Here is a 23555-nt window from a genome sequence, read left to right on the forward strand (position 1 = left end):
TTGAATAATACTGAATTTATTGATCATCCATTACAGAAATGTATAACATAATATGTACTTTGCATTCAGACGGAGAGAAAGGAAAGAAAAATGCTTTAAAAATGATTCATTTAGCATAACAAATCATAACTTTCCTCTGGAAAACTAATTTTTGATTTGATGACTGCTTTATAATTATATTTGACCTCAACACGTTCTTTACCAACTAAATGTCAACTCGGGCTGGACATTGAAGTATAATGCAATGAAGGAATAAATAAGTCCAGCTTTTATAAAATGAATAAATATTGATTACTAAATGATTCGCTAAGAGTTATTCCTTAAATCATTCCCACATAGACAGTCTAGAAGTTCTCATAATGGTGAAGAAAATGTGTCTGGTCACGTTTGTTCATTTGCTGGCAGGCCTTCTCGACATTCTTAGTCAGACCGGGAGGACCACAGCTGAAGACGCCGATCTTTTCCACCTTTAACCAAGAGTTGAAAGAACCGCTCATAAATTGCGTACGTGAGGTTGATATCACTGCCACATTGATTACAGTTTATGACTTAATAACTTTAAAAAAAAAATGACTTCCTTCACAGGATTCCATGCAAATCACAGATATTTACTGATACTGGATGATTAGAAAAATGTAACGGTGAGAGTTTAATGGTAAAGCTGTAATGTAGAGAAATGAACTGGCTTTCTGACCTCTGGATGAACTTCCTGTAGCGAGCTGAGAAAAGCCGTAAAGGGGGGGCGACCGAAGTGTGTGACGGACCGCAGGCCGGTGAACAGACTCCTGTTCCTCACTTTCTGAAAGTGCCGCTCACAAACATACTTACAAAGAGAAAGAGAAATAACCAGACATGACTTCATAGCTGTTCAGCTGCTATAAATTATGTCACAGTAGTTCAGTTGAATGGATAATAACCATATAAACCAATTGGGTTTAGTCATAAACTCATTCTCATATAAACACAATGGGCCCTATTTTAACGATCTAAGCACATGGTCTAGAGCGCATGGCACTATGGGTCCGAATCCACTTTTGCTAGTTTAACGACTGGAAAAATGGTTGACGCGCCCGGCGCATGGTCTAAAAGGGTTGTCCCTATTCTTTTAATTAATAAAGGGTGTATTTTGGGCGTAACGTGAAATAAACCAATCAGAGTCTCATCTCCCATTCCCTTTAAAAACCAGTTGCCCCCGTGCTATGGCGGATTCGCTATTTACATGGCGGAATTTGCCAGCGGAAAAACTGAACGCTTCTCTAGCGAGAAAACGGATCTGCTCGTGCGCGAGGTTAAATCGTGCAAGCAGAACATCTACGGGACAAGCCGGATTCCACCATATCTTTATGTACACAATAATAATCTTTTACATTGTAATCCTTTTATTTTTAAAATTTGGCATGTTTGTGTGCTGCTGCGCATCCCTGTGTGTGTAATAAGCAGATTGTGCGTTGTGGACCCGCCTATAGGCTCATATTACTAACGCACTCCTTAAATATCAAAACAAAATATTGCGCCATTGACTTAAGACCAGGTTTCAGTTGGTCAATAGCGCAGTCTATTTCAGTTGCCTCAAAATTGCAACGTGTCAACAATGCGCCTGAACACACCTCGTTTTCGGACCAGCAGCCCATGGGCGAACATATGGGCTCAAATGCATTTTTTATTTAAACAACGTGGAGCAGGATGTGAAAATGAAAACTGCATCGGGCTGAAACTAGCAAAACACACTTGTGTCGCGCTTGGCGCTGTATTGCGCCGCGTGTATGATTGGGCCAAATGGGTTTACCAGCATGGTGGTGCGGAGATCGAATTTCTCAGCCAGCTGTGTGATGTAGATGTGCACTGACACCAGCTCCTGGCTGTCCATGTCCTCCACCTCTCTGATGATGTCAGACACCCACTCGAACTGACGCTGGGTCCGCGTCACCCAGATAAAATACACCTGGAGCCGGAGGACACACATCTTTTAAAACTTCAATCAAGGGACCTATATGTGTCTTTTAAAAAATATATGTTTTTTAAAAAAGGAAACTGTACCTTTTTGCATTGAAATTTGACCTTGACTGAAGATTTGAAAACCAGGTCTTTTAAGATGGAAGCGAAGGGTGTGACTCCAATCCCAGCACCCACCAGCACTGACACCTCATAGTCTGTCCACTCCTGGTGACCCTCCCCAAACGGCCCGTCCAGATACAGCTGTTTGTGAGTTATTGTGTTATGAAGATAATGAATAAAAAAAAAACATTTCATTTAGCAAGTTTAGTTAAATTGAAACCATATACTTTTACATATATATTTATATGTACGTGTATAAAAAGTCACCACATATAATATAGTATAATTAGTGCTCTCAAACGATTAATAGCATTTAACATAAAAGTGTATATATATACTTGATTAGTTTATATATATACTTTGATATATTTACAGACTTTTATGTTAGATGCAATTAATTGATTTGACAGCACATAAGTAAGGTATCATGTACATCCAGCCGGTTGTTATCTCAGAATAAACCCCCGACAGGGTGATGAAGACCCTGACATGAAGCGGAGCATCAGCCTGAAGGGGGTTTATTCTGAGATAACAACCGGCTGGATGTACATTATCCCGCTTATTACACGGCTACTTGCCACATAAGTAAATAATTAGACACGAAATATTAATCTGAGTTCTTTAAAAGCAAAGCTTCCGCGAAGAGAGCAGTTGCTAGCGTGGCAAGTTTAAACTAGATGGACATTTAAGAGATAAGGTATACAGTCATAGCACGTATTACACAGCATTTTGCCACACAAATAATTGTGGAGATAAGAGATATTGATTTCAGATTAAACTGTATCTTAAAATCGTACCTGTTTGTATCTTATAATCCAACAGACAAAATAATAGTCACAAAATGGCAGCAATCCACGATACTGGATGACATAATTAAATAACTGCACAAAATATTGATTTGACTGAGTTTTAATATTTTATTAGCTCACCAAGTGCAAAACTTCCACGAAGAAAAAACATTCCTAGCGTATAGCGCTGCTGACTTCACTAACCCGGATGAGCCCTTTTTATCTGTTCCCTTTCGAGAGGTCTCTCTATTGCGTAAGTAGCTTACGCTATGGGAAAACTCCTTTTCTCAAGAATATTGAAGTCTTTATGTAGAAAAGCATTGCAGCTGCACAGCAGACAGCAATGAGCGAAGGAGCTCGGTCATTGGCTGTGCTGTGGCAACTTGCTCGAACCAATGACGGGGCGACTCTGAATGCGCGACCAATAAGCGCGCCTCACGCCCGCGCGCGTCAGAGCCCGCCAGGATGGGCATGGCCAAGAGCTATATATTGGGCGCCCCGTCATGAGAGTTCTTTAGATTTAATCTCCTTCAGCGAACACCTTCTTCGCTGGATCCTCCGGATTATTGAAAGCCTTCGCCGTCGTGGAAAAGCATACCAGCGGGATTGCTACGAGGACGTCGGCATCTTCAGCCGCCTTCGAACGCCATCCTACTGAGCCATCCGGCGCGCTACACGCAAGTATTTTACATCTGTTCGCCCCGCGACATTTGTAAAGGAGCAATTTTCTGAGGGGTTGTTTCGCGTCGTGCAGAGACCTTCTTCCAGACGGGGATCGTCACATCATCTGCGCTCGCTGCCTGGGCCGGGACCACGCAGAAGCTGCTTTGACCAAGGGCGGATGACCGGAATGTGACGACCTGGGTCTCTCCGCACATCGCCGCCACCCCTCTGTTTGAGCCGCGCGTTAAAAAAAAGCGCCGCTCACACAAGAGGCTTCCTGAACCTGAGCTCAGTGACGTCACGCCGAGCCAGTCTCCGCGTGCTTCACCGCCGCTCTTGTCTTCCCCACCGCCGGTTCAGTTCACTCAGCCGGACCCACACCCCTCTAGCTGAGCGGTGGGCCTTGTGACTTTCGGCGCGTCCGAGGACGAAAGGTGAGTAGATGACACCGTGTCCATCGACGCTGCATCTGACGACTGGCCGGGCTCCACTTTCGACCCCGCCCCGTTGACGCTAACTAACACGATTGGGGGCTCCACTATGGATACAGAGATTATCCGCATCCTCTCGAAGGCTGTGGAGGACCTCGGGCTCGATTGGTCTTCTCCCGAAGAACGAGTGGTTTCTGCAGGGGCGCCAGCAGGCCCCTCGGCAAAGGCCTTCTCCTTTCTTCCCGGAAGTTCATGACGAACTCACCAAGTCATGGAAAGCCCCCCACTCTGCGCGTCTGAAGCCTTCTTTTTCTTCGTCGCTCTCCTCTGTGGACGGCGCGAAGGAAAGAGGCTACGAGGGAACGCCGCCCCTCGAGGAGGCCGTGGCCAATCATCTCTGCCCGCCCTCCACCACCGGATGGAAAGCCAAGGCTTCCCACCCCTTCGAAGCCCTGCCGGACTACTTCGGCTCTCGCTGGTCGCGCCTACGCCGCCACCGGCCAAGCTGCGTCAGCGCTTCACTCAATGGGGGTACTTCAAGTGTTCCAAGCCAAGCTTCTCTGCTCCCTGGACGAGTCTGGCCCCGAACCCGAAGCCTTCAAGGACCTACGCAGCGCGACTGACATAGCCCTAGGAGTCACGAAGGCCACCGCCCTGTCTATTGGCCGCGCCATGGCTAATTTGACTGTTCTCGAGCGGCATTTGTGGCTGACTCTGACGGAGATGAAGGAAGCGGATAAGGCCCCGTTTCTCGACGCGCCTATCTCCACCAGCGGGCTGTTTGGACCGGCAGTTAAAGGTTTCGCCGAACGCTTCACTGAGGCCCAGAGCGCTTCACAAGCTATGCGCCATTTCCTGTCTAAACGCTCCAGCTCATCGCAGAGCAGACAGAGGCCGCCACTGCCGCAGCGGGCTAGAGCAGCCCCCACCACCTCTCAGCCCGCGCCTCAGACTGACGCTCGACGCCGCTCGCGCTCCCACAACCGCAAGCCGCCTCCTGAGCGACGGGGTCCTCGGCCCAAGATTGTGCTGAACCCTGAGCCTCGAAAGCCTTCCTAGCCACATGAATGAGAAGAGAGAGTGCGTGTCTCGCAAAAGCCGGACCACTCTCTCTGCAAAATCTCAAACATTACCCAGTCGCCTTACAGGCGGCTGGAAATGTCCATACAGCAGATAATGGGCCAGTCACAGAGCTCGCTCACCTGCAAACAAATGCTGTTTTTACGGCGACACACAGAAAACACAAAAAGAGTCTTTTTCTGCCTGTGTCACTAAGGGTTCACATGTCCACAAAGTGTGCATTCCCAGATACTGTCAAAACAGTGCCAAATTCATTCCCAGCTCAGGCTGCACGCCCCATGAATGTAGATCATTCTGCCCTATTCAGACAGACAGAACAACTGTTTGTATGCTTTGGCGGCCGTACGAAAGGTTCTGCCGTTTCAAAGCAGAGAATCTCTCACTGGATAGTTGAGGCTATAGCTCTGGCTTATGAAGCCAAGGGACTTCAATGCCCCTGGGGAGTCAAAGCACACTCCACCAGGAGTGTGGCTTCTTCCTGGGCATGGTCGAGCGGGATACCGATCGAGGATATTTGTGCGGCGGCAGGCTGGGCCTCACCATCCACATTTATCAGGTTTTACAACCTACAGGTCCCGACATTGCATTCCAATGTACTATCAGCATGATGCTAGTAGAACTATGAGTTTGTATCTAGATTATGTATGTGCTTGTGTCACACTGAGCGCCTTCTAGCCGCTCTGTATTTTTCCCACATATAAAGCTCGCCTCTGCCGGCTAGTTGGATAATAACTTTGCTTTTCAGCTCAGGCACCTGCCTCTGGCTATCATAAGGCGAAGTTCAGCACACACGGCGTTTTGCATGGTGTTCCCATAGCGTAAGCTACTTACGCAATAGGAGAGACCTCTCGAAAGGGAACGACTCGGTTACTAACGTAACCTCGGTTCCCTGAGAGGAGGGAACGAGTATTGCGTAAGCTGCCGTGCTTGGTTAGTTCGCTTCAGTCGTTTTAACCTAAAGAACTCTCATGACGGGGCGCCCAATATATAGCTCTTGGCCACGCCCATCTTGGCGGGCTCTGACGTGCGTGGGCGCGAGGCGTGCTCATTGGTCGCGCATTCAGAGTCGCCCCGTCATTGGTTCAAGCAAGTTGCCGCAGCACAGCCAATGACCGAGCTCCTTCGCTCGTTGCTGTCTGCTGTGCAGCTATAATGCGTTTTACATAAAGACTTCAATATTCTCGAGAAAAGGAGTTTTCCCATAGCGTAAGCTACTTATGTAATACTCGTTCCCTCCTCTCAGGGAACCGAGGTTACATTAGTAACCGAGTTGTTTTCAACGGTTGTTATCTGGGAATAAAATACCTCTGGAAGGCACGATTGACCAATCAGAATCAAGTAATCCACAGAGCCGTATAATAATATAATAAATATTCAAAAAAAAGGAGAACTCAGGGCAATTTTTAAGTTAATCTTGATCGTTATATCTTTGTGAGTACTGTCTATAGAAAAAAACCAAACCGGATTGGTGCTTGCAACACGGAGCTGTTCCCGCAAATGCCCAGAGCTCCCCCTCAGCTAAAATGGCAGTTATGGGAGCATAACTGTCTTGAGTGTCTTTGTGCCTTTGTATATTTAACAGACACAAAATGCAATTAAAATGTCTGTCCAACATGAACAGGGCCCTTACATGCGAACAAGATGCGTTTAGCAACTTAGCCATTGTTTAAATTCACCTAAATAGTGTTTTATACGCCTATCTGTAATCTCGCGCTGAAGTCCCGTGGGAACTCAGTTGTAGCCAAAGGTAAATAGTTGTGATTGGAAGTCCGGTTCTTTCGGACAGTTCGTTTCAATGAACCGGTTCAAAAAACTCGTTCACCGGTTCTTTTATGTCATCACGCAATGACTTCATTTAGAGTGACGCAATGACGTAAATTCTTTAATCCCGCGGGGTTCATCAGTTCTCAAATGACAGGTCCGAAAGAAACAGTTTTCGGTTCAGTATACTGGTGATTCGAAACTGCAACAATTCCTGAGAATCGCTGTAGCAAAACGGCGCTGATCGCGCGCGCGAGAGAGAAATAGCAGTGTGCAGGTGGGAGGAGCGTAGTATGTGAAGAGTGATGATCGGAGAGTTGCTCACAAGTGAAGAAGAAATGGTTCGCGTTTGACCCTTTCCGAATTATAGCAACAGAATGCGAAAATACAAGAACTTATTTTCATCGTCTTCCTTTCCATGACCTCGAGATTCTGAATTTGTGGCTAACCGTTAGTTGTACTTCAACCTGATGCGCAACTCCCATACAAGTACTACGCGCTAAAGATTACCGGATTTGCAGCGAACACTTTGACAAGGATGACTACACACAACACAGCGGGGCCGGTTGAAGATAAAAGCGATTCCGTGGACGAAGACGTGTGCAACCACTGTGGAGGTAATGTAAACTTTATTTATCCTTCCATTTGGGCGCTGTGTTGTGTCTGTGTAGTCATCCTTGAACGATAAAAAACGCGAACCATTTCTTCTTCACCTACACACTGCTATTTACCTTTGGCTACAACTGAGTTCCCACGGGACTTCAGCGCGAGACAACAGCTAGCCGTCCAAAACACTATTTAGGTGAATTTAAACAATGGCTAAGTTTCTAAACGCACCTTGTTCACATGTAAGGGCCCTGTTCATGTTGGACAGATATTTTAATTGCATTTTGTGTCTGTTAAGTGGCACAAAGACACTTTTTATGTATATGCCCCCATAACTGCCGTTTTGGCTGAGGGGGAGCTCTGGGCATTTGGGGGAACAGCTCCGTGTTGCAAGCACCAATCCGGTTCGTTTTTTTTTTCTAATGACAGTACTCACAAAGATATAACGATCAAGATTAACCTAAAAATTGCCCGGAGCTCTCCTTTAAGCAACCTCGTCTTCCTGATCTGATCCTTAAAAAAATTATTGCCATAACCTGATGCATTCAGGATTATCTACATCTAATCCAAACATAAACTTTTACATCCTTGCCTTGGGATATCCTCCAAGCTCCTGGAGTTTCTCAGGGGTGTAGGCCTCTCTGAGTTTGCTGGTCCAAGGTCCCGCTACACGGATATGAAGGCTGAGGGTCTCCTCGTGGGGTGCGGAGGTCAGGGTGAAGGGGTGGTACTCATCCGTGCCCAGCGCCAGGCATGCGATTCGTACCCACTGTCCTGAGCGGTAGACAAAACCTTGAGGACGCTTAAACTCCAGGTATGTTACATCTGCCAATTCAAAGGAATTGAGAAGCGGGTTTGTTATCATTGTTACCTCACAATAACTTGTGATTTTAAACACATTAAGACACATATTGTGATATGACAGGACACTTGTTTGTGCTTGTATTATATCATTTTGAATTTGACTTGTAGTAGACTTGATTCCCTGTAGTGAGACGCTGTATGATTTCACAGCCAGAGCAATTAGGAGTGACACTTTACAGCACATGACAGAGCACTGTGCACTCGGGCCCTGGGAGACTCGCAGATAAAAGAGCTTTGTGCTGGATCTGCTGAGACGGAGTGTCGTCTACCTGAGGGCAGCAGCTCGGCTTTCACCACTGGGATCTCCACCTTCTTCCTGTTGAGGCTGATGAGCTTGTCCAGGAGGAAGAGGAGGCCCGGGGGGATCAGGTAGATGTGGAAGCGGGGCTCCTGAAGGAGGCCGTAGCTGCCGTGGATCACCGTCTGTCACAGGAGACGAGAGAAAGACGGCAAGTCAGATGTGTAACTCTCACAAAACAAAACAAACAAATCAAACAAAAATCAAACAAACAAATTTAAAAAAAAAAATGTTGCTTTTTCTTGTTACTTCCAAACTTAAAATAACATTCCCACGCTTTTTTAAAAAAAAGAAAGAAACAAAACAAAAAAAGAATAAAACAAACAAATAAAATGAATTATTGTTGCGGTTTCTTTTCACTTCAAAACTAAAAATAACATTCTCAGTCTTTTTTAAAGCAAAACAAAACAATCAAACAAACATAAAACCAAAAAATATGAATTATTGTTGCCGTTTCTTTTCAATTCAAAACTAAAAATAACATTTACCAGTCTTTTTTTTAAACGAAAAAATTAAATAAAAAAAATCAAACAAACAAATAAAAAGAACATTCCCAGTCCCAAATTTGCAACTTTGGGGGATTGTAGTCTTGACATCAACATTATTAATTTTGTCCTCTTCACCTCAGGTCACACACAATAAACAGTTGAAGTGTCTATCAAAAAGGAAATTAAAAATCCTACAGCCGCCGCTACACTGTTATGATTTCTCCTACCACCAGTATTTTATCCATGTTTAACATTATTTTTCTCAGTACACAATACTGAACCTCAGACACATTAATGAAACTGGTGTGCTTTTTTCCCCCTCACCAGGACATAGACGAGCACATAAAGGTGGTGTGTAATCCAGAATCCTCTAAAGCTGATGCGTCTGAAATAGTGCGAGGCGAAGACATACATAAAAGCAAAAATCAGCAGCAAAAGGACCCCAGTGAGACCTGAAAAAAAAAATCCACAAAGGTTTACAAAGAACACACATCCACAAACATAATACATTCAGTCTATTAATTAATTACTGGTTATATCAAAACAACTCTGAATATGCAGCCGTACCAGGAACTGTCTTGAAAAACCAGAAGGTCCATTTCAATGGAAGCTCAGACCTGCAAATGATCAACATATAGCATCAGTTTATTAATATTTTTTATTAATATCTTTTAATTATATAATATTATATATTTATCAGGATCAGTCCAATAATTAAATCAATAATATGAATTACCCATTGTTGGAGAACACTCTAGGAAACAAGCAGGCAAGAATGCTGAGGTCACTGATGCAGAAAATGTAAACGTTGACCACATGACCCAAACTGTGAACAACTGTGGCACAGAAATAAAATTTTAATAAATAAAAGAAATAGTGACCAAATAATAAGTGCACAAATATAACAAGTGTATCACTTTGAGGAAGTTACAATACACAATGGAACAATGGAAACCTGGTCATTAAATGTAACCATTGAGTCATATAAGCCATAAACTTCACAAAAATTACTTAAAAGTTCAACGGGTACGTTCATGTAGTAATTTTTTATGTAATTGTTTATGTGGCACACAAGGAAGTTAAAGTATTACTACATGGCGTTCTGCAAGTAGAGGGATTTTTTTCTCCCCTGACCTGAGAGGATGACAGCAGTTATAGCCATGTGGCGGTGAAGGTCAATGGCCGCATCGAATGGGATGTATCTGTTGAGGAACGTCTCTCTGCACATGGTTATCAGGTTACGGCACACGGTGAGGAGCATGTAGGGAAACAGGAAGGAGATGGCGGCCGCAGAACCGCGAGACACAAGAACGCCCACCATGGAGGTCTCTGGGATGCCACTGTCGTGGGCCTGTAAACCATAGTCTAAAAACATCGCTATTGGTTTGCAACTGTTAGTGTGGAACTCCAGTGTCAAAATGCATGACCAATTCAACATGATCATAATAAAGAAGTCAATTACAACTAATCATTCAGTGGCTTTAAATATGTACAATACAACATTCAATGATGAAAAGAGATGGGATACTTACAGTAGCATCTTTCCAGAGCTAGTCCAGCTGTGATACCGTACATAATGATTACGCAAATGATATGCCTCCTGTAGTTTTCAATGAAGCGCTTGAACTGCTGGATCCATTTCTTCACTGGGTTTCGGTTGTAGCGCTCTCTCTGAGGACTCACGTACACCTTGGGGTCGCTTTGTCCAACTCTGGGGAAACCGGACATTTTAATTATGTGGCAAAAACAACATAGCTTTATTGCTCAAAATTTAAAAAGGCTATATTGGCAGAGTCCTTAAAGCCTGTTCTGACTCGGGTCATTATATGTAACAGATTTGTGATTTTATCTGTATACTGTATGCGTACATGTCTTGCTAGTTGCTAGGTTAGACAGACTGACAGAAAACTAATTGGACAGACTGGTGAATAACTGACTAGATAGAGAGAATGGCAGATAGATAACACTCTAGATTGTTATCCGCCTATCTGTCTGTCTTATTAGTTAGTTATATGGCTGTCAGACAGACAGGTGGATTACTAACTGGGTAGAAAGAATGCCAGGGAGATAACTATCTAACTGGAAAACAGACTAGAAAGAAAAAAAACAGATAGAAAAGTAACTAATAATAAAAGGAATAACTATCTACCTAGATAGAAAGACAGTCAGAGATATAACTAACTAATTAGACAGACAAACAGGTGGATAACTAAATAGATATAAAGTCCACTCGAGATGATGACGTTCAAAATGAAACCTGGCGGACATTATGTCACAGAATGGCATAGTCCCCACAAATACTGATTGCCACATTTCTCAATAACCAACAAATGACAGGTTTCACAAAGGCTTAAATCTAACACCTAGCTGAGCTCCTAATGACCATACACATGTCAGAAAATGTTGCATAATGCAACACATGCTCTAAAATGACCAAGACAGAGATATTATACATTAACGTCTTGGTCTGTCTTTGACGAAGTTCCTGGCCTTGCTCCCCCTCAGACCTGTGAGTAAGCTCTTCCACTGCTGAAGAACTACAAAACAACAACAACAACGTATCAGCTATATTACAGAAAACTCAAATGGCACTTTTTAAAATGAGTACAAAGTTACATATTTTTTCTTTACCTATTTTTCTTAATGAAAGACACTCGCTGTTGTTTGGCTAGTTTTTTCTTGCCAAGTACTTCCATTCCTGAGAATACATGCACAGCAGTTTCAAAGAACAATACATCTTTGTTGAGTGAACCTAGAATTATAGAGACATATATATGCATATATTATGCTTTATTGGAGCATAAAGAAAAATATATCCTTCACCTTTAATATTGAGTTGAGCTGAATGGTCTCGCAACAGAAAGTGAAAGTCTTCCCACGAGAAGGAATCTTTGTTGTTAAGACCAGCGGCCTGAAGCATAGCTGCTATGCCATCATCAGCCTGAGTCTTAGATAGAGCACTTCCAGAGATATCAATGAAAGACCTGCACAAGAAATGAGAAAATGCAACTAGCAGAAAGAAGAAATCTTTCAGAGGAACTTTATTGATTTATATCATCTGAATCTCAAAGTTATATATCATCTGAATCTTAATGTCCAGGTGATTATCAAAAAATATTGCCACAAATTGGTAACTTTTTTCTTCAAGGCTCAAAAAACAGGAATCTGACATCAGAACCGACCTGAGTAAGGAAGTGAACTCTTCCTTGGACAAGAAGCCATCCTCTCTGATATCATGCATTGAAAACAAAAGTTTAGACTTCTCCTCTGGAGTACCTGAAATTGCAAGCCAAAAACATCAAACATTGGAACACTCTTAACCACATAACATAATAACATTGTAAAACATTCTAACAACATGAACAGGTAACTTTGTAGCATTGTAACACTGCAAAATTACTAAATTGTTACATCCCAACAATGTAACAAGGAATTTTTGTAGCATTAAAACATTGTAACACCGTTTTTGCAGTTTTACAGTGATCTCGTTCAGTGTTACTATGGTCAAATGTACAACATTACCCTGTCACATTGTTAGGGTGTTACATTTATACAATTTTATAGTGTTATGATGTTACAGTGTTACAATTGCATGATGTTACAATGTTACAAAGTTGCCTTTCTACATTGTTATCATGTCACAGGTTTACAATTTTACAGTGTAACCAGGAAACTTTTAAAATGTAATTTTGTAGAATTGACCATAGTAACACTGTAACATCAACTCTAAAATTGCAAAAATATGACATCCTAACTTGTAGCATTGTAACAGTAAAGTTGTAACAGTTTAAAATGGTAAAATTGTAACATACTAACAATGTGACAAGGTAATCTTGTAGCATTGTATCTTCGTAACATAACACCTGTAACATTGTAGCGATGTAACTTTGCAGAGGCGATAAGTCTGAAGTTATTAACACTAAACTACAATTGAATAGATCTGAACAACCTCACCTGTCATAAAAATGACAATAACATCCAGGAACTCCTGAAAGGAAAGGTATCCATTACCGTCCTTGTCAGCCAGTGTGAACATAGACTCTACAAAGAGCGAGTCAGGCTTCAGACCGAACACTCTGGCAAATTCAACTCGCGTGAGCTCACACTGTAAAGCTTCTCGGGTCCTATTGCTCAAGTCTCCTGCATCACTTTTATTAATGTCCAAGACCTGGAGTCAAAAAAGACATGTAAGACGCTACCTCTCAACTTTGTGACACATTGCCAGTGGAATGAGGACAAAATGACCTTTAGACATATGAAGAAACAAGAGAAAGGTATGTATTATACCTTTGAAAAAGCATGCTTGAAGAACGTTTCCACAATCTGTTCCCTCTGTTCTCTGGTCACGGCGTCTCTAAGCATTTCTTTCTCACTCATTTCCATCACAGTTAGACTCTGAATTCTGCTGTCCAGCTCAGATCTCAGGTGATTTAAGAACTCTGATCTCTGACCAACGTCCTCGAAGAACAAAACCTTTCGGACAGAAATCCAACTTAATGTCTCATTGAGCATTCGTTGCATGATGACAGCAGAATGAACTACCAAATTCTTACCAGATCATACTCTTTGGGGATCTTCAAGAGTAGAGCACGATGCTGATGGTCATTGGGTATTATCACTTTCAGGTGTTCTTGATTGCCGAAGCTGTGAGAGCTGAGAAGAGAGCCGTTCTCATCAAAGGTCTGGAATACTTTCTTCTCGTTGAACGCAAGAGTGACTTGTCGGGGTGCCGTATTGTGCCCCAACCACTCTTTGGCTGAACACAAAAATGAAATCAGACACCAAACTTCCCCCCAAGAAGTTAATAAACTCATCTTCATTGGCATATCAGGCCAACATGACATCGCAGGTGATGTTACTGACCAGAAATTCCATGAGCAGGTTCCTTGTGTCTTGTGGAACCTCTGAGCTTCTTTTGGAATCGTTTGTATCTGGCTGTCCGAACATGAGCAACTACACAAGCTACTATGTAGCTTACTGTAGAGAGATCAGAAAAAGTAAGTGTGTTGAAAAATGTTTGGGTGGCATATGCATTATATTAACTAAAGGGTAACTTGTGACAGTTTTTTGGCAAACAAAACCTTGAAAGTGAAATGTTATATAAAAGGTAATTCTTTGACAAAAAAGTTATATTTATAAATAAATAGTTTCTTTTTATTTCATAACATGAATAACATTCCAATCTTTTTTTAAACAAAATATTAAAATAATATAATATAATAAATATGTATTTTAATATTTTGTTTCAAAAAAGATTACATTTCGTTTAAAAAAAGATTACATAAAAAAAACATTCACACAAGTACTTTTATAATTCCAGATCAAATACAATTGTCTGAAGTAAATATATTAAACTGTAATTTAATTATAGTTTAAAGGTGCAGTTAGCAATTTCTGAGAAACGCTGTTGATATTTTAAATCACCAAAACAAACACGCCCCTGCCCAAAAGGACCACACCCCTATCTTGATATCCCCGCCCCTAAATTCACAAACACGCTATACAGCACAGCACAGGCACTAATGCTCTCATTAGTGGACACACCCCTTACTGCTGATTGGCTACAAGTGTGTTTTGGTGCTCGATCCAATCCACTTTCAGCCCTTTTTCTCAAAAAACGCTTACTGCACCTTTAATTACTGCATGCAAGTAAATTATGAATAACACTGACCAACAGGAAACAGGAACAGCACCATCACTGTTACGCCAAAACCAGCTATACTGCTGTTGTCAAAGTAACTCACAGAGACGGCCTTTGTGCAGGGGTAAAGATCGGAGGCTTTGATTGGCTGAGGCTGGGGGCAGGGATCACCTGTACAAAAAGTCCAAAATAAACAAATCATGACTTCTCAATATGATTTGTGTGTGTGTAGCCCCTTTCACACAGCGCGTTGATTTCGGGAAATTTCCGGGAAATTGCCAGAACACCTTATGTGTGAACGCAAACACGACCCGGGATTGACCCGGGTTGGGGACCTAGTAACATTGCCGGGATCAGTCCCGGAATGCGCGCTGTGTGAACAAAAGCCGTAATCAATGCCGTGTCATAATGATGACGCTGAAGTGAAGTGAAAGCAGGATAGTGAAACGGTACGTAATCCGCTAGTTTATGATCGAATCAGAGAGAAAAATGCACAAGCGTGGTTTCTCGAGAGAGAAATCGGAGCTCATAAGCAAACTATAGACGCTGCTGAGACATTAGTTTTTTGACACCATTGACCACAACATTCTCTTAAATAGACAAGAAAACTATGTTGGCATTAGTGGAATTGCATTAGCATGGTTTAAATCATATTTATCTGACCGCTATCAGTTTGTAAGAGTGAATGAAGAGATGTCTTATCGATCACAAGTTCAGTATGGCGTACCACAAGGCTCAGTACTAGGACCGCTGCTGTTCACTCTGTAAATGCTACCTTTAGGAGATATCATTAGGAAACATGGAATTAGCTTTCACTGTTATGCTGATGATACTCAGCTCTATATTTCTTCCAAACCTAACGAAACTCACCAATTCACAAAATTATCGGAAGGCAGCGGTTGCCCTGCACGCTTAATAAACAAACTACAGCTAGTTCAAAACGCAGCCGCTAGAGTTCTTACCAGAACCAGGAAGTACGACCATATTAGCCCGGTTCTGTCAACACTGCATTGGCTCCCTATTAAAAATCGTATAAATTTAAAAATATTGCTGATTACTTACAAAGCACTAAATGGTTTAGCTCCCCAGTACTTGAGCGAGCTCTTAACGCATTATAGTCCTTCACGTCTATTGCGATCTCAAAACTCCGGCCAGTTGATAATACCTAGAATATCTAAATCGACTGCTGGCGGTAGATCCTTTTCCTATTTAGCACCAAAACTTTGGAACAATCTTCCTAACATTGTCCGGGAAGCAGACACAGTCTGTCAGTTCAAAGCTAGACTAAAAACACATCTCTTTGACCTAGCATTCAAATAACACTCTATAGACTTCTATAATTCAATATTAGGCTGCTTAGATTAGGGAACACTGGGAACACTTCACTTAAATCCTGATGTAATCGTTACATCATAAGAAGAATGGCATCTACGCTAATTTTAGTGTCTTTGTTTATCCCGAGGTTTTCCCGCAGCCTGCCGGATCCAGGCCGTTTCCAGATCTGACGAAGGACTTTCGCCTGGACCTGATGACAATGCAGTGCTGAAGTGCCAACTAGCCTCTCCCTATGGAGGATCCCTATACCACTCTACAGATAAAGCGTTGTGGAATTTTTCGCAAGACAAGTACCTACCAAAAGTGATAAGATCAAATAAAATTCTGCATCAAAATTTTAGACAAGACAAGTAGTTTGTTTAGACATGGTTTGTAAGGAATTACAAACCTGCGCACATATATTCAAACGCACATAACTATAGAATCAATTCTTAATGCGCATGTGAACGCCATCAGCGTCTATCACAGGTTCACGTTTAAAGTCTGTTTAGAAGAGAACGGTGTCGTCTTAGCGGCCCCTAATTTAAAAACAAATGATCATTTAGACGGAAGTGAATCAATCAAAACTAACTTTAGCTTGAAAAAACATTTTTCAAGAACCACTATAAAACTAAACCAATCTGTTACCTTAAATTATATGTTTATCTCTGTAAAGCTGCTTTGAAAAAATCTACATTGTTAAAAGCGCTATATAAATGAGGATGACTTGACTTGACTTGACTTGACATTACATGTCACATCGATGTCACGTGTCTTTACGGGATTTTTACGGCTTGTGTGTGAACGCACTCTCTGATTCCGGAAAATCACTGGCAGTGTGAATGAACCAAAATCAAAGAACACTTTATCCATGTATTTTCCGGAATCTCTGTGTGAAAGGGGCTTGTGTGTGTGTGTGTGTGTGTGTGTGTGGGGGGGGGGATATATTGATGCGTGTGGGTTGTTTATTACCGTCCAACCAGAAGAATGCGTTCTTTTGAATGTCGCCCTCCTCTGCACTGGTGATGTCCAGAATGACATCATGAAATGTGGTGTTCTGAATGGCTTGGATCTCCTCCACAGTGAACAACCTGAGAGAAAGAGCAGCTGATACTTAGCCAGAAATACCTCCTACATGTACTCGTCTGACCAAATTGACAAGGTTGTTTTTCATGTAATCATCACCAGAAATTTTCCCACCCATTTTGTCTGTTCTCAAACCAGAAGCGATCAGCGTTCCTTATGCGTTCAAACTGGTCCATGAGGATGGCAGAAAACACTGGACCTGGTCCTTCCTGTGTTTCTAGTAGGCCACCCACAAACAGCTCTAGTCTGGATGTGTCATTCTCATATAACTCTGCAAGCTCCCTTAACAACTGAAAAGCAGTGAAAAGAGATTTAACTAAAGAGAGAGAAGATTTTGCATTTGAATGAGTGGTGTTTGCAAGTGCAAACAACGCTGCTACAATAAAATGGGTTCTGGGTAATTGTTATTAATATGTTTGCTGATGGTTCATGCCATTAGGGGCTTTCGCACCAAGTAGTTCTAGGAATTAGCCACCAGGATGGTTCCCCAAGAACTAATGGTTCCCCTAGAAACGTTTTCCTGGTTGCATTCGCACCGCCAGTAGGAACTCTGCAGTGATGTAAGCCACGCTTGATGTTTTGACTTTTATTAAGACGGCGCGGCGGACCTTTATTTTGACGGCGCTGAGAACGCCAGAACCTGAGCACACAGCGCTCCCATTCTCCATCTTCATTAGTTTTACAATCTGTTTAACAGTCCTGTCTAGTACGCTATTAGATAAAACGGTTATACATAGAAAGTAGACAGTAATGAACAGATATTAGCGTATGCTGTGTGGTTGATGCCCAATGTTGCTAACTGAGCAGAAATACATAATCATGTTTCTCTTGGTCCCCTCAAAGTTGTGTTGGATTTTCTCCTCAGCGTAAAGGTTGAGAGGTCCATCTATCATTGTTTTCCATGTTCGTAGAGTTAGTTTCCGGAGTAAATATATAGGCTATAATCTGTGTGTTTACACAGCTTTTAAAAAAATGGCGGGTGCTGGCGGCCAATCAGTGTATATTAACGACACGGATAGTTCCTATAGTGCTGGGTTAGACCCTACTTCGAACTAGGAGATGAATTAGTGTCTCCAAAAGGAGTTCCTATAACTATAATCGTTCCCAGTTCCTGCGCTGCGAACACGGCAAAATCCGGGTACTCCAATAATTCTAGGAACTATGAAAAGGTTCCTTCGATGCGATAGCCCCTATTAATACTGTAAACAGCACCTGCGTGTTATTCAGTTTAGGGTTGATCTCTTCCCAGGAGTTGACTGGCCGCATGTTGAGGGCCGCTCTGATCTGGTTATAACTCGGCAGCCCAAAATCACGCCCCCTCTGGATGGATAAAGCCACTGCATCAGAGCGTGAGAAACGTAAGGGGCCGTACATGTAATCTAATGAAGAAAAGGAATAGAGAAGATGAATTAACCAATAGATCTTCTTGATGTCTACACACACAAAATTCTCCAAGAAATCAAAATGGACAATTCTTGTTTAGTTTTTCAAATACAGTATTTTTTATAAATGATTTATCAGTGCACATATTTTTTTTAAATGGATAGTTCACACAAAAATTTAAATCCCTTTAATTAATGTGCCCTCATGCTCTTTAATCAAAATAACTTCCCCTCCCTCTTGCAGAATCATTTCTTCTCTGATGATGTGTTTACTGGCGTGAGGGCGGGGCAACCTGTCACTCACATGAGATCGACCAATAGCAAACCACAACCATCCAATCAATTCCCAATGGACAACATCAAGCCCCGCCCTACATTTTTTCTTGTTCGAGAAGAAGTTTCACTTATAAGTCACAATTGGGAATAAAAGACTATCGCAACTTCAGTTTCATGCCCACTTTCAATTAATCAAATAAAAACCAACCTCTCAAATCCTCGACAATGACGTTGTCCTCGCGCTCAGCGATCTGAGAAGCCATGCCCATTATAAGCTCATCTACATCCTGACTGAACTGCAGGTTTGGATTCTAAAACATATACAACTTGATATGAAATATAACTTAATTATATATGAATGTAATTATTGTTAATCATTGTAATTAAAATAATTACTAAACACTAATTTCTAAAAAAAAAAAAAAATTATTTAATTAGATTAATAAATACAAATAAAATATACAATATTTAATAAAGAAATCCTTTGGGACAAAATCAAGCTAAATTTTTGTACCAAGCCACCATGTATGACATTTTTATTATATGGTCGCATAATCCAAACCAAACCCCGTCTGTTATGACTCACATTTCGGTTCCAGAAGGTGTTGCATAAACGCAGGCCAGGAGATTTACTTTTATCGTTGTTCACAGCACTTTTGTAGTGACACGTCCTGTTTCTGAATCCCCAAAAGCACATTTCAACACAATTACAGATACAGCTGATGATTTTATACTACCGTTTCTATTTCAAATACATGTTGTTCTTTTGAACTTTCTATTCATTAACGGATCCTGGAAACAAACTTATTTAGGAGCAGAACTGTTTTCAGCACTGATAATAATATGAAATGATTCTTGAGCATCAAATCAGTGTATAAGAATAATTTCTAAAGGATCATGTGACACTGAAGACCGGAGTAATGATGCTGAAATCTTAACCAAAACTCCAAACTTTTGAATGGTAATGTAAGTTTTTAATAGAAATACTTCAATATTACAATCAACAGTGGTTTGTAACAATAACATTTTAAAAAATGTAAAAACTTTAAAAAGGATCAGGTGGATTTTCTAAAAGTAAATAATTGAGATATGTACCTTTTATATACACCAGATGGCGCAAGAGTCAGTCCAAACCTCACAGCAGCGGCTTCAAACTCAGCAGAGATCCCTGGATCAACATGTTTCTGGTAACCTGCAGAACGACAGAACGAAAGCAGCGCTGTACTATTCAACTCATATTAAATATTCTGTTATTAGCTAATATTATTCAGTATATTTTTTACCAGTCCCTGCTGTTCACAAAAAAAGAAACCAAAATGAAACCAAATGGGTAATGTAACTGAAGTAGAGCTTACTGAATTGAAGTAAAGTTTACAGTAACATTCATTCAGTTAAGTAACTTAACGTTTTACAGTAACTTAACATTCAGTTAAGTTACTACACGTACTGCATTACTGCACTCAACAGAAATGACATGCTTGCAATCTGTTAACCTGTAATGACGTATATCCCGACTGCATGCTGTCATCTACATGTTACGCAAACCATAAGAGATATTTTAACAAACCACATATTAGCCAAGCTTTTTACTTGCGCGTAAAGTCTCCTCCCGTTTGCAGCATATTCTGCCCTCAAACCACCCATTAAACAGGAAGAGACCATATGACCCACATGTCAAGTTACCAGCGGGAGTTCATTATGTTCGATATACCACAATAATACACTAACAGTTCTATAAATAATTGTAAAGTGGAATATTATTTTCTATTCTATAGAAACTCTGCTCTGATTGGTCAGATGGCCCAGTCTATTGTGATTGCTCTTCATCAGCACTTGATACACAGTGATATGAACAGTAACGTTGGTGTCAGTTTTATCATATCTATTCAAGCCCGAGTCCTTTTTACATTCACAAACAGTTATATTACACCCTACATGGAAGATATCTGAAAAAGCATATATGGGGCACTTTTATGTGATATGAGAGTGGAAGTGAATGGAACTTAAATTCTAGTGTGTCATCTGAGGCTGAAACAAACCACAGATTACCTGAGCGTGTGCACATTCAAAAACTCACCTGGATAGGAAGACACTTGTTTTCCCAGATAGGCCGGAAGCCACTCATAGAATGCGATATTCTGAAGAAAGACAAAACACATACACCTTCAATCTTCAAATCTAGACCAATGTCCCTATATTCATACCCTAGTGTTCAGAGGAAATGTGAAGTGAAGGATACTGCGGTACATCACTCCAAATTGGCAGCTGTGCTGTTACATGAAGTGAGTCACTATTTGCTTCACCTGAAATGTGGCAATAACCCTCTTTCGGGCATTTTGGAAAAGCTCTTCGTCTGACCAAGAGGGGTGTTCCTTGTACAGTTTGGAGGCCAAGTAATTATGGTAACGAAACCAAATAATTCCCTCAGTGACCGAAAAGATGTTCTCATTGCCCCAGGCATTCCCAAACTCTGAGAACACACAAAACGTGCAAAACCACAACATGCAACATTTTCAAGAGCTTCTTGCAATGCACTTAAGACATTTGAGTAATGAAATAACACTTTATTAAAGGGTATTCATAACAGATTGAAAATAAGTAATAAAACCCTACAATATTGTGAAAATACAGTAATCAAATAAAACATCTAAAAGGGTTTAAGTCACTCCGCCCTGTATCATGTACTTTATTGCTCGGAGGAAACTATGGTTTACCATGGTGCATTTTTGTAAGGAATGTTACAAGAAGGCATGACTAGAAAATAGTTGATATTTACTTACCAAACTAAAATTTCCTGATTGGCCATGCAACTACTGGTTGTGTGGTGATAAATGAATGTACTACAACTTTAAGAAGTAGCTGTTCCATATCTCACCATAGAGTTTCTGTGAGCCGGGACCAGTACTACTGGGATCCGGCGCACTCCACATGAGGTAACCGCTGCTACTATGCCTGGGCATGTCCTGTGAAGAGCCTGAAGCCAAGAGTCCTTTGGAAAAGGTCCTCAAGGCATCACACCATGAGCTGGAGGATCCATAGATGGAGCTGCCATCTATCCACGCTGTCACGTGATTCACCTGAAATGAATTATGGGTAGATCAAAAACTCAACAGCCCCATTCCAAATCTCCTACAGTCAATTGTGACTACATGCGCACCTGTTTTCGGGGATTGTTGGGACTTTTGCCCGTGCTCGGGTCCCACTCTGCTCTCTGGAACTGGAGCAGGACCGGTTGTGAGGAGTTGGAGCCAAAGACGGGATCTTCTTTTTGGACTTCAATATGCATGAACTCAGGTGGGCAACCAGGTCTACGGGATTCTGAGATCTCAGACCACACATGGTAACCTAATGTAGTAATAAAGAGCATGTGTTTAAGTGGCCATCGGAACCAAATTCTCTTTGACCTTTTCAACAGTATGTTGCTAACCTGGGAACAGCTGCGATCACTAGCTACATTTACATGCACCAAAATGATCTGTATATTATCGAAATTGATGGCTCAGTCTGAGTGAAAACCCTACATGTAAACAGATGGATCAGCAAGAAATTTAGACTGGATTGATAAGTGTAGTGTACAGTGGCGCTGTAACGTGGAAGAAGATTAGGACGAAAAGTCCCCATTCATTGTAATTGCATGGAAAAGAGTGACCAGTATAAACTCGCAATTGTGAGAAAAAAGTCAAAATTGTGTGTTAAAAAACTCGCAATTGTGAGAAAATAAGTCAGAATTGTGAGAAAAAAACTCGTAATAGCGAGAAAAAAGTCTGAATTGTGAGATATAAACGCGTAATTGCGTTAAAAGATTTATGAGATAAAAAAATACGCAGTTGCAAGGACAAAAGTCAGAATTGTGAGATAAAAAAACTGCCATTGCGAGAAAAAAGTCAGAATTGTGAGATTTAAAAAAATGACAATTGCGAGAAATAAAGTCAGAATTGATGAGATTAAAAAAATCGGAATTGCGAGAAAATTTTTCAAAATTGTGAGAAGAAGAAAAATCGCAATTGCGAGAAAAAAAGTCAGAATTGTGAGAAGAAGAAAAATCACAATTCATGAAAAAAGTCAGAATTGTGAGATTCTGACAATATTGTTATTGCAATTATCTTTTTTTTCCATTTTTTATTTCATGTCAGGAACAAGCTTCCATACTTTAAGATAAATTACACTCAGGATGCCTTAACTGAAATGGAATCTCACTGAACATGTCTTCAGACTATAAGTAAAGAGCTGTCTGTGGCTCAATCAACAGGCTGCACCTAGTTTAAATGAAGGAGACACTCACCGAAGGCCAGGGAGAGAAGAGTTCTGTTCTTGTATGACAGGAGACCGGATTGACCCTTCATGGCCGTGTTGCTTATCTGGCGGGGGTTGGGCAGGTGCGGTTCCTGTCGGGGCAGATAAACTCCATCCGCATACTGCGCCGGCAAGAAACGGACCAGAGCTGCATCTGGAGGGGCAACATCCTGATGTTTAGGAAAAAAAATCTTAATTTTTTTGTTAAAAACCATAAAAGAAGAATTAATTCACTCACCTGCAGCCCCTCGATCATGATATGCCAAATTATTGTACCAACCATCATACCTTTGAACTTCCCAGGTAATGGCAGAACTCGCACCTGTTTGGTTCAAGATCAAAGGGAGTTTGGCAACACTATAATAACTGAATAAATAAGTCATTAACAAACATTATATGATTCACAGTACTGCATGTGTTCAAGATGTACATACACATACTTTTTTATCTAGGACTTTTTAAAATCTAATTTACACCCCAAACCTTACCAACGTTAAAGTATAGTTATGGTGTTAAATTAAGGAGAAAT

At 41.3% G+C, this 23555-nt stretch overlaps 1 protein-coding gene across 1 annotated transcript in view; it reads right to left on the reverse strand.

Annotated features, from left to right (window-relative positions):
* Nucleotides 1-23555, reverse strand: part of duox (dual oxidase) — a 24435-nt gene continuing 880 nt past the window's right edge. The window contains exons 3-34 of the mRNA XM_077211224.1: nucleotides 23265-23348; nucleotides 23016-23180; nucleotides 21891-22078; nucleotides 21609-21810; nucleotides 21037-21203; nucleotides 20811-20871; nucleotides 19829-19925; nucleotides 19320-19410; nucleotides 18942-19044; nucleotides 18288-18454; nucleotides 17190-17365; nucleotides 16962-17080; nucleotides 14706-14846; nucleotides 13898-14011; nucleotides 13588-13790; nucleotides 13322-13507; nucleotides 12989-13202; nucleotides 12217-12310; nucleotides 11858-12018; nucleotides 11666-11732; nucleotides 11488-11571; nucleotides 10567-10745; nucleotides 10169-10399; nucleotides 9771-9870; nucleotides 9602-9651; nucleotides 9359-9486; nucleotides 8518-8671; nucleotides 7977-8209; nucleotides 2038-2196; nucleotides 1787-1942; nucleotides 695-823; nucleotides 1-467 (exon numbers count right to left, since the gene is read on the reverse strand). Of these exons, the coding sequence (XP_077067339.1) occupies nucleotides 345-467; nucleotides 695-823; nucleotides 1787-1942; nucleotides 2038-2196; nucleotides 7977-8209; nucleotides 8518-8671; nucleotides 9359-9486; nucleotides 9602-9651; nucleotides 9771-9870; nucleotides 10169-10399; nucleotides 10567-10745; nucleotides 11488-11571; nucleotides 11666-11732; nucleotides 11858-12018; nucleotides 12217-12310; nucleotides 12989-13202; nucleotides 13322-13507; nucleotides 13588-13790; nucleotides 13898-14011; nucleotides 14706-14846; nucleotides 16962-17080; nucleotides 17190-17365; nucleotides 18288-18454; nucleotides 18942-19044; nucleotides 19320-19410; nucleotides 19829-19925; nucleotides 20811-20871; nucleotides 21037-21203; nucleotides 21609-21810; nucleotides 21891-22078; nucleotides 23016-23180; nucleotides 23265-23348 (4526 nt within the window). The 3' untranslated portion in view covers nucleotides 1-344. The remainder of the gene's footprint in view (nucleotides 468-694; nucleotides 824-1786; nucleotides 1943-2037; nucleotides 2197-7976; nucleotides 8210-8517; nucleotides 8672-9358; nucleotides 9487-9601; nucleotides 9652-9770; nucleotides 9871-10168; nucleotides 10400-10566; nucleotides 10746-11487; nucleotides 11572-11665; nucleotides 11733-11857; nucleotides 12019-12216; nucleotides 12311-12988; nucleotides 13203-13321; nucleotides 13508-13587; nucleotides 13791-13897; nucleotides 14012-14705; nucleotides 14847-16961; nucleotides 17081-17189; nucleotides 17366-18287; nucleotides 18455-18941; nucleotides 19045-19319; nucleotides 19411-19828; nucleotides 19926-20810; nucleotides 20872-21036; nucleotides 21204-21608; nucleotides 21811-21890; nucleotides 22079-23015; nucleotides 23181-23264; nucleotides 23349-23555) is intronic.

The sequence above is a fragment of the Siphateles boraxobius genome, unplaced genomic scaffold (genome assembly GCF_051911475.1).
Source record: "Siphateles boraxobius isolate OS27281-9 unplaced genomic scaffold, OSU_SipBor_1 65, whole genome shotgun sequence".
In the NCBI taxonomy this organism is placed as follows: domain Eukaryota; kingdom Metazoa; phylum Chordata; class Actinopteri; order Cypriniformes; family Leuciscidae; genus Siphateles; species Siphateles boraxobius.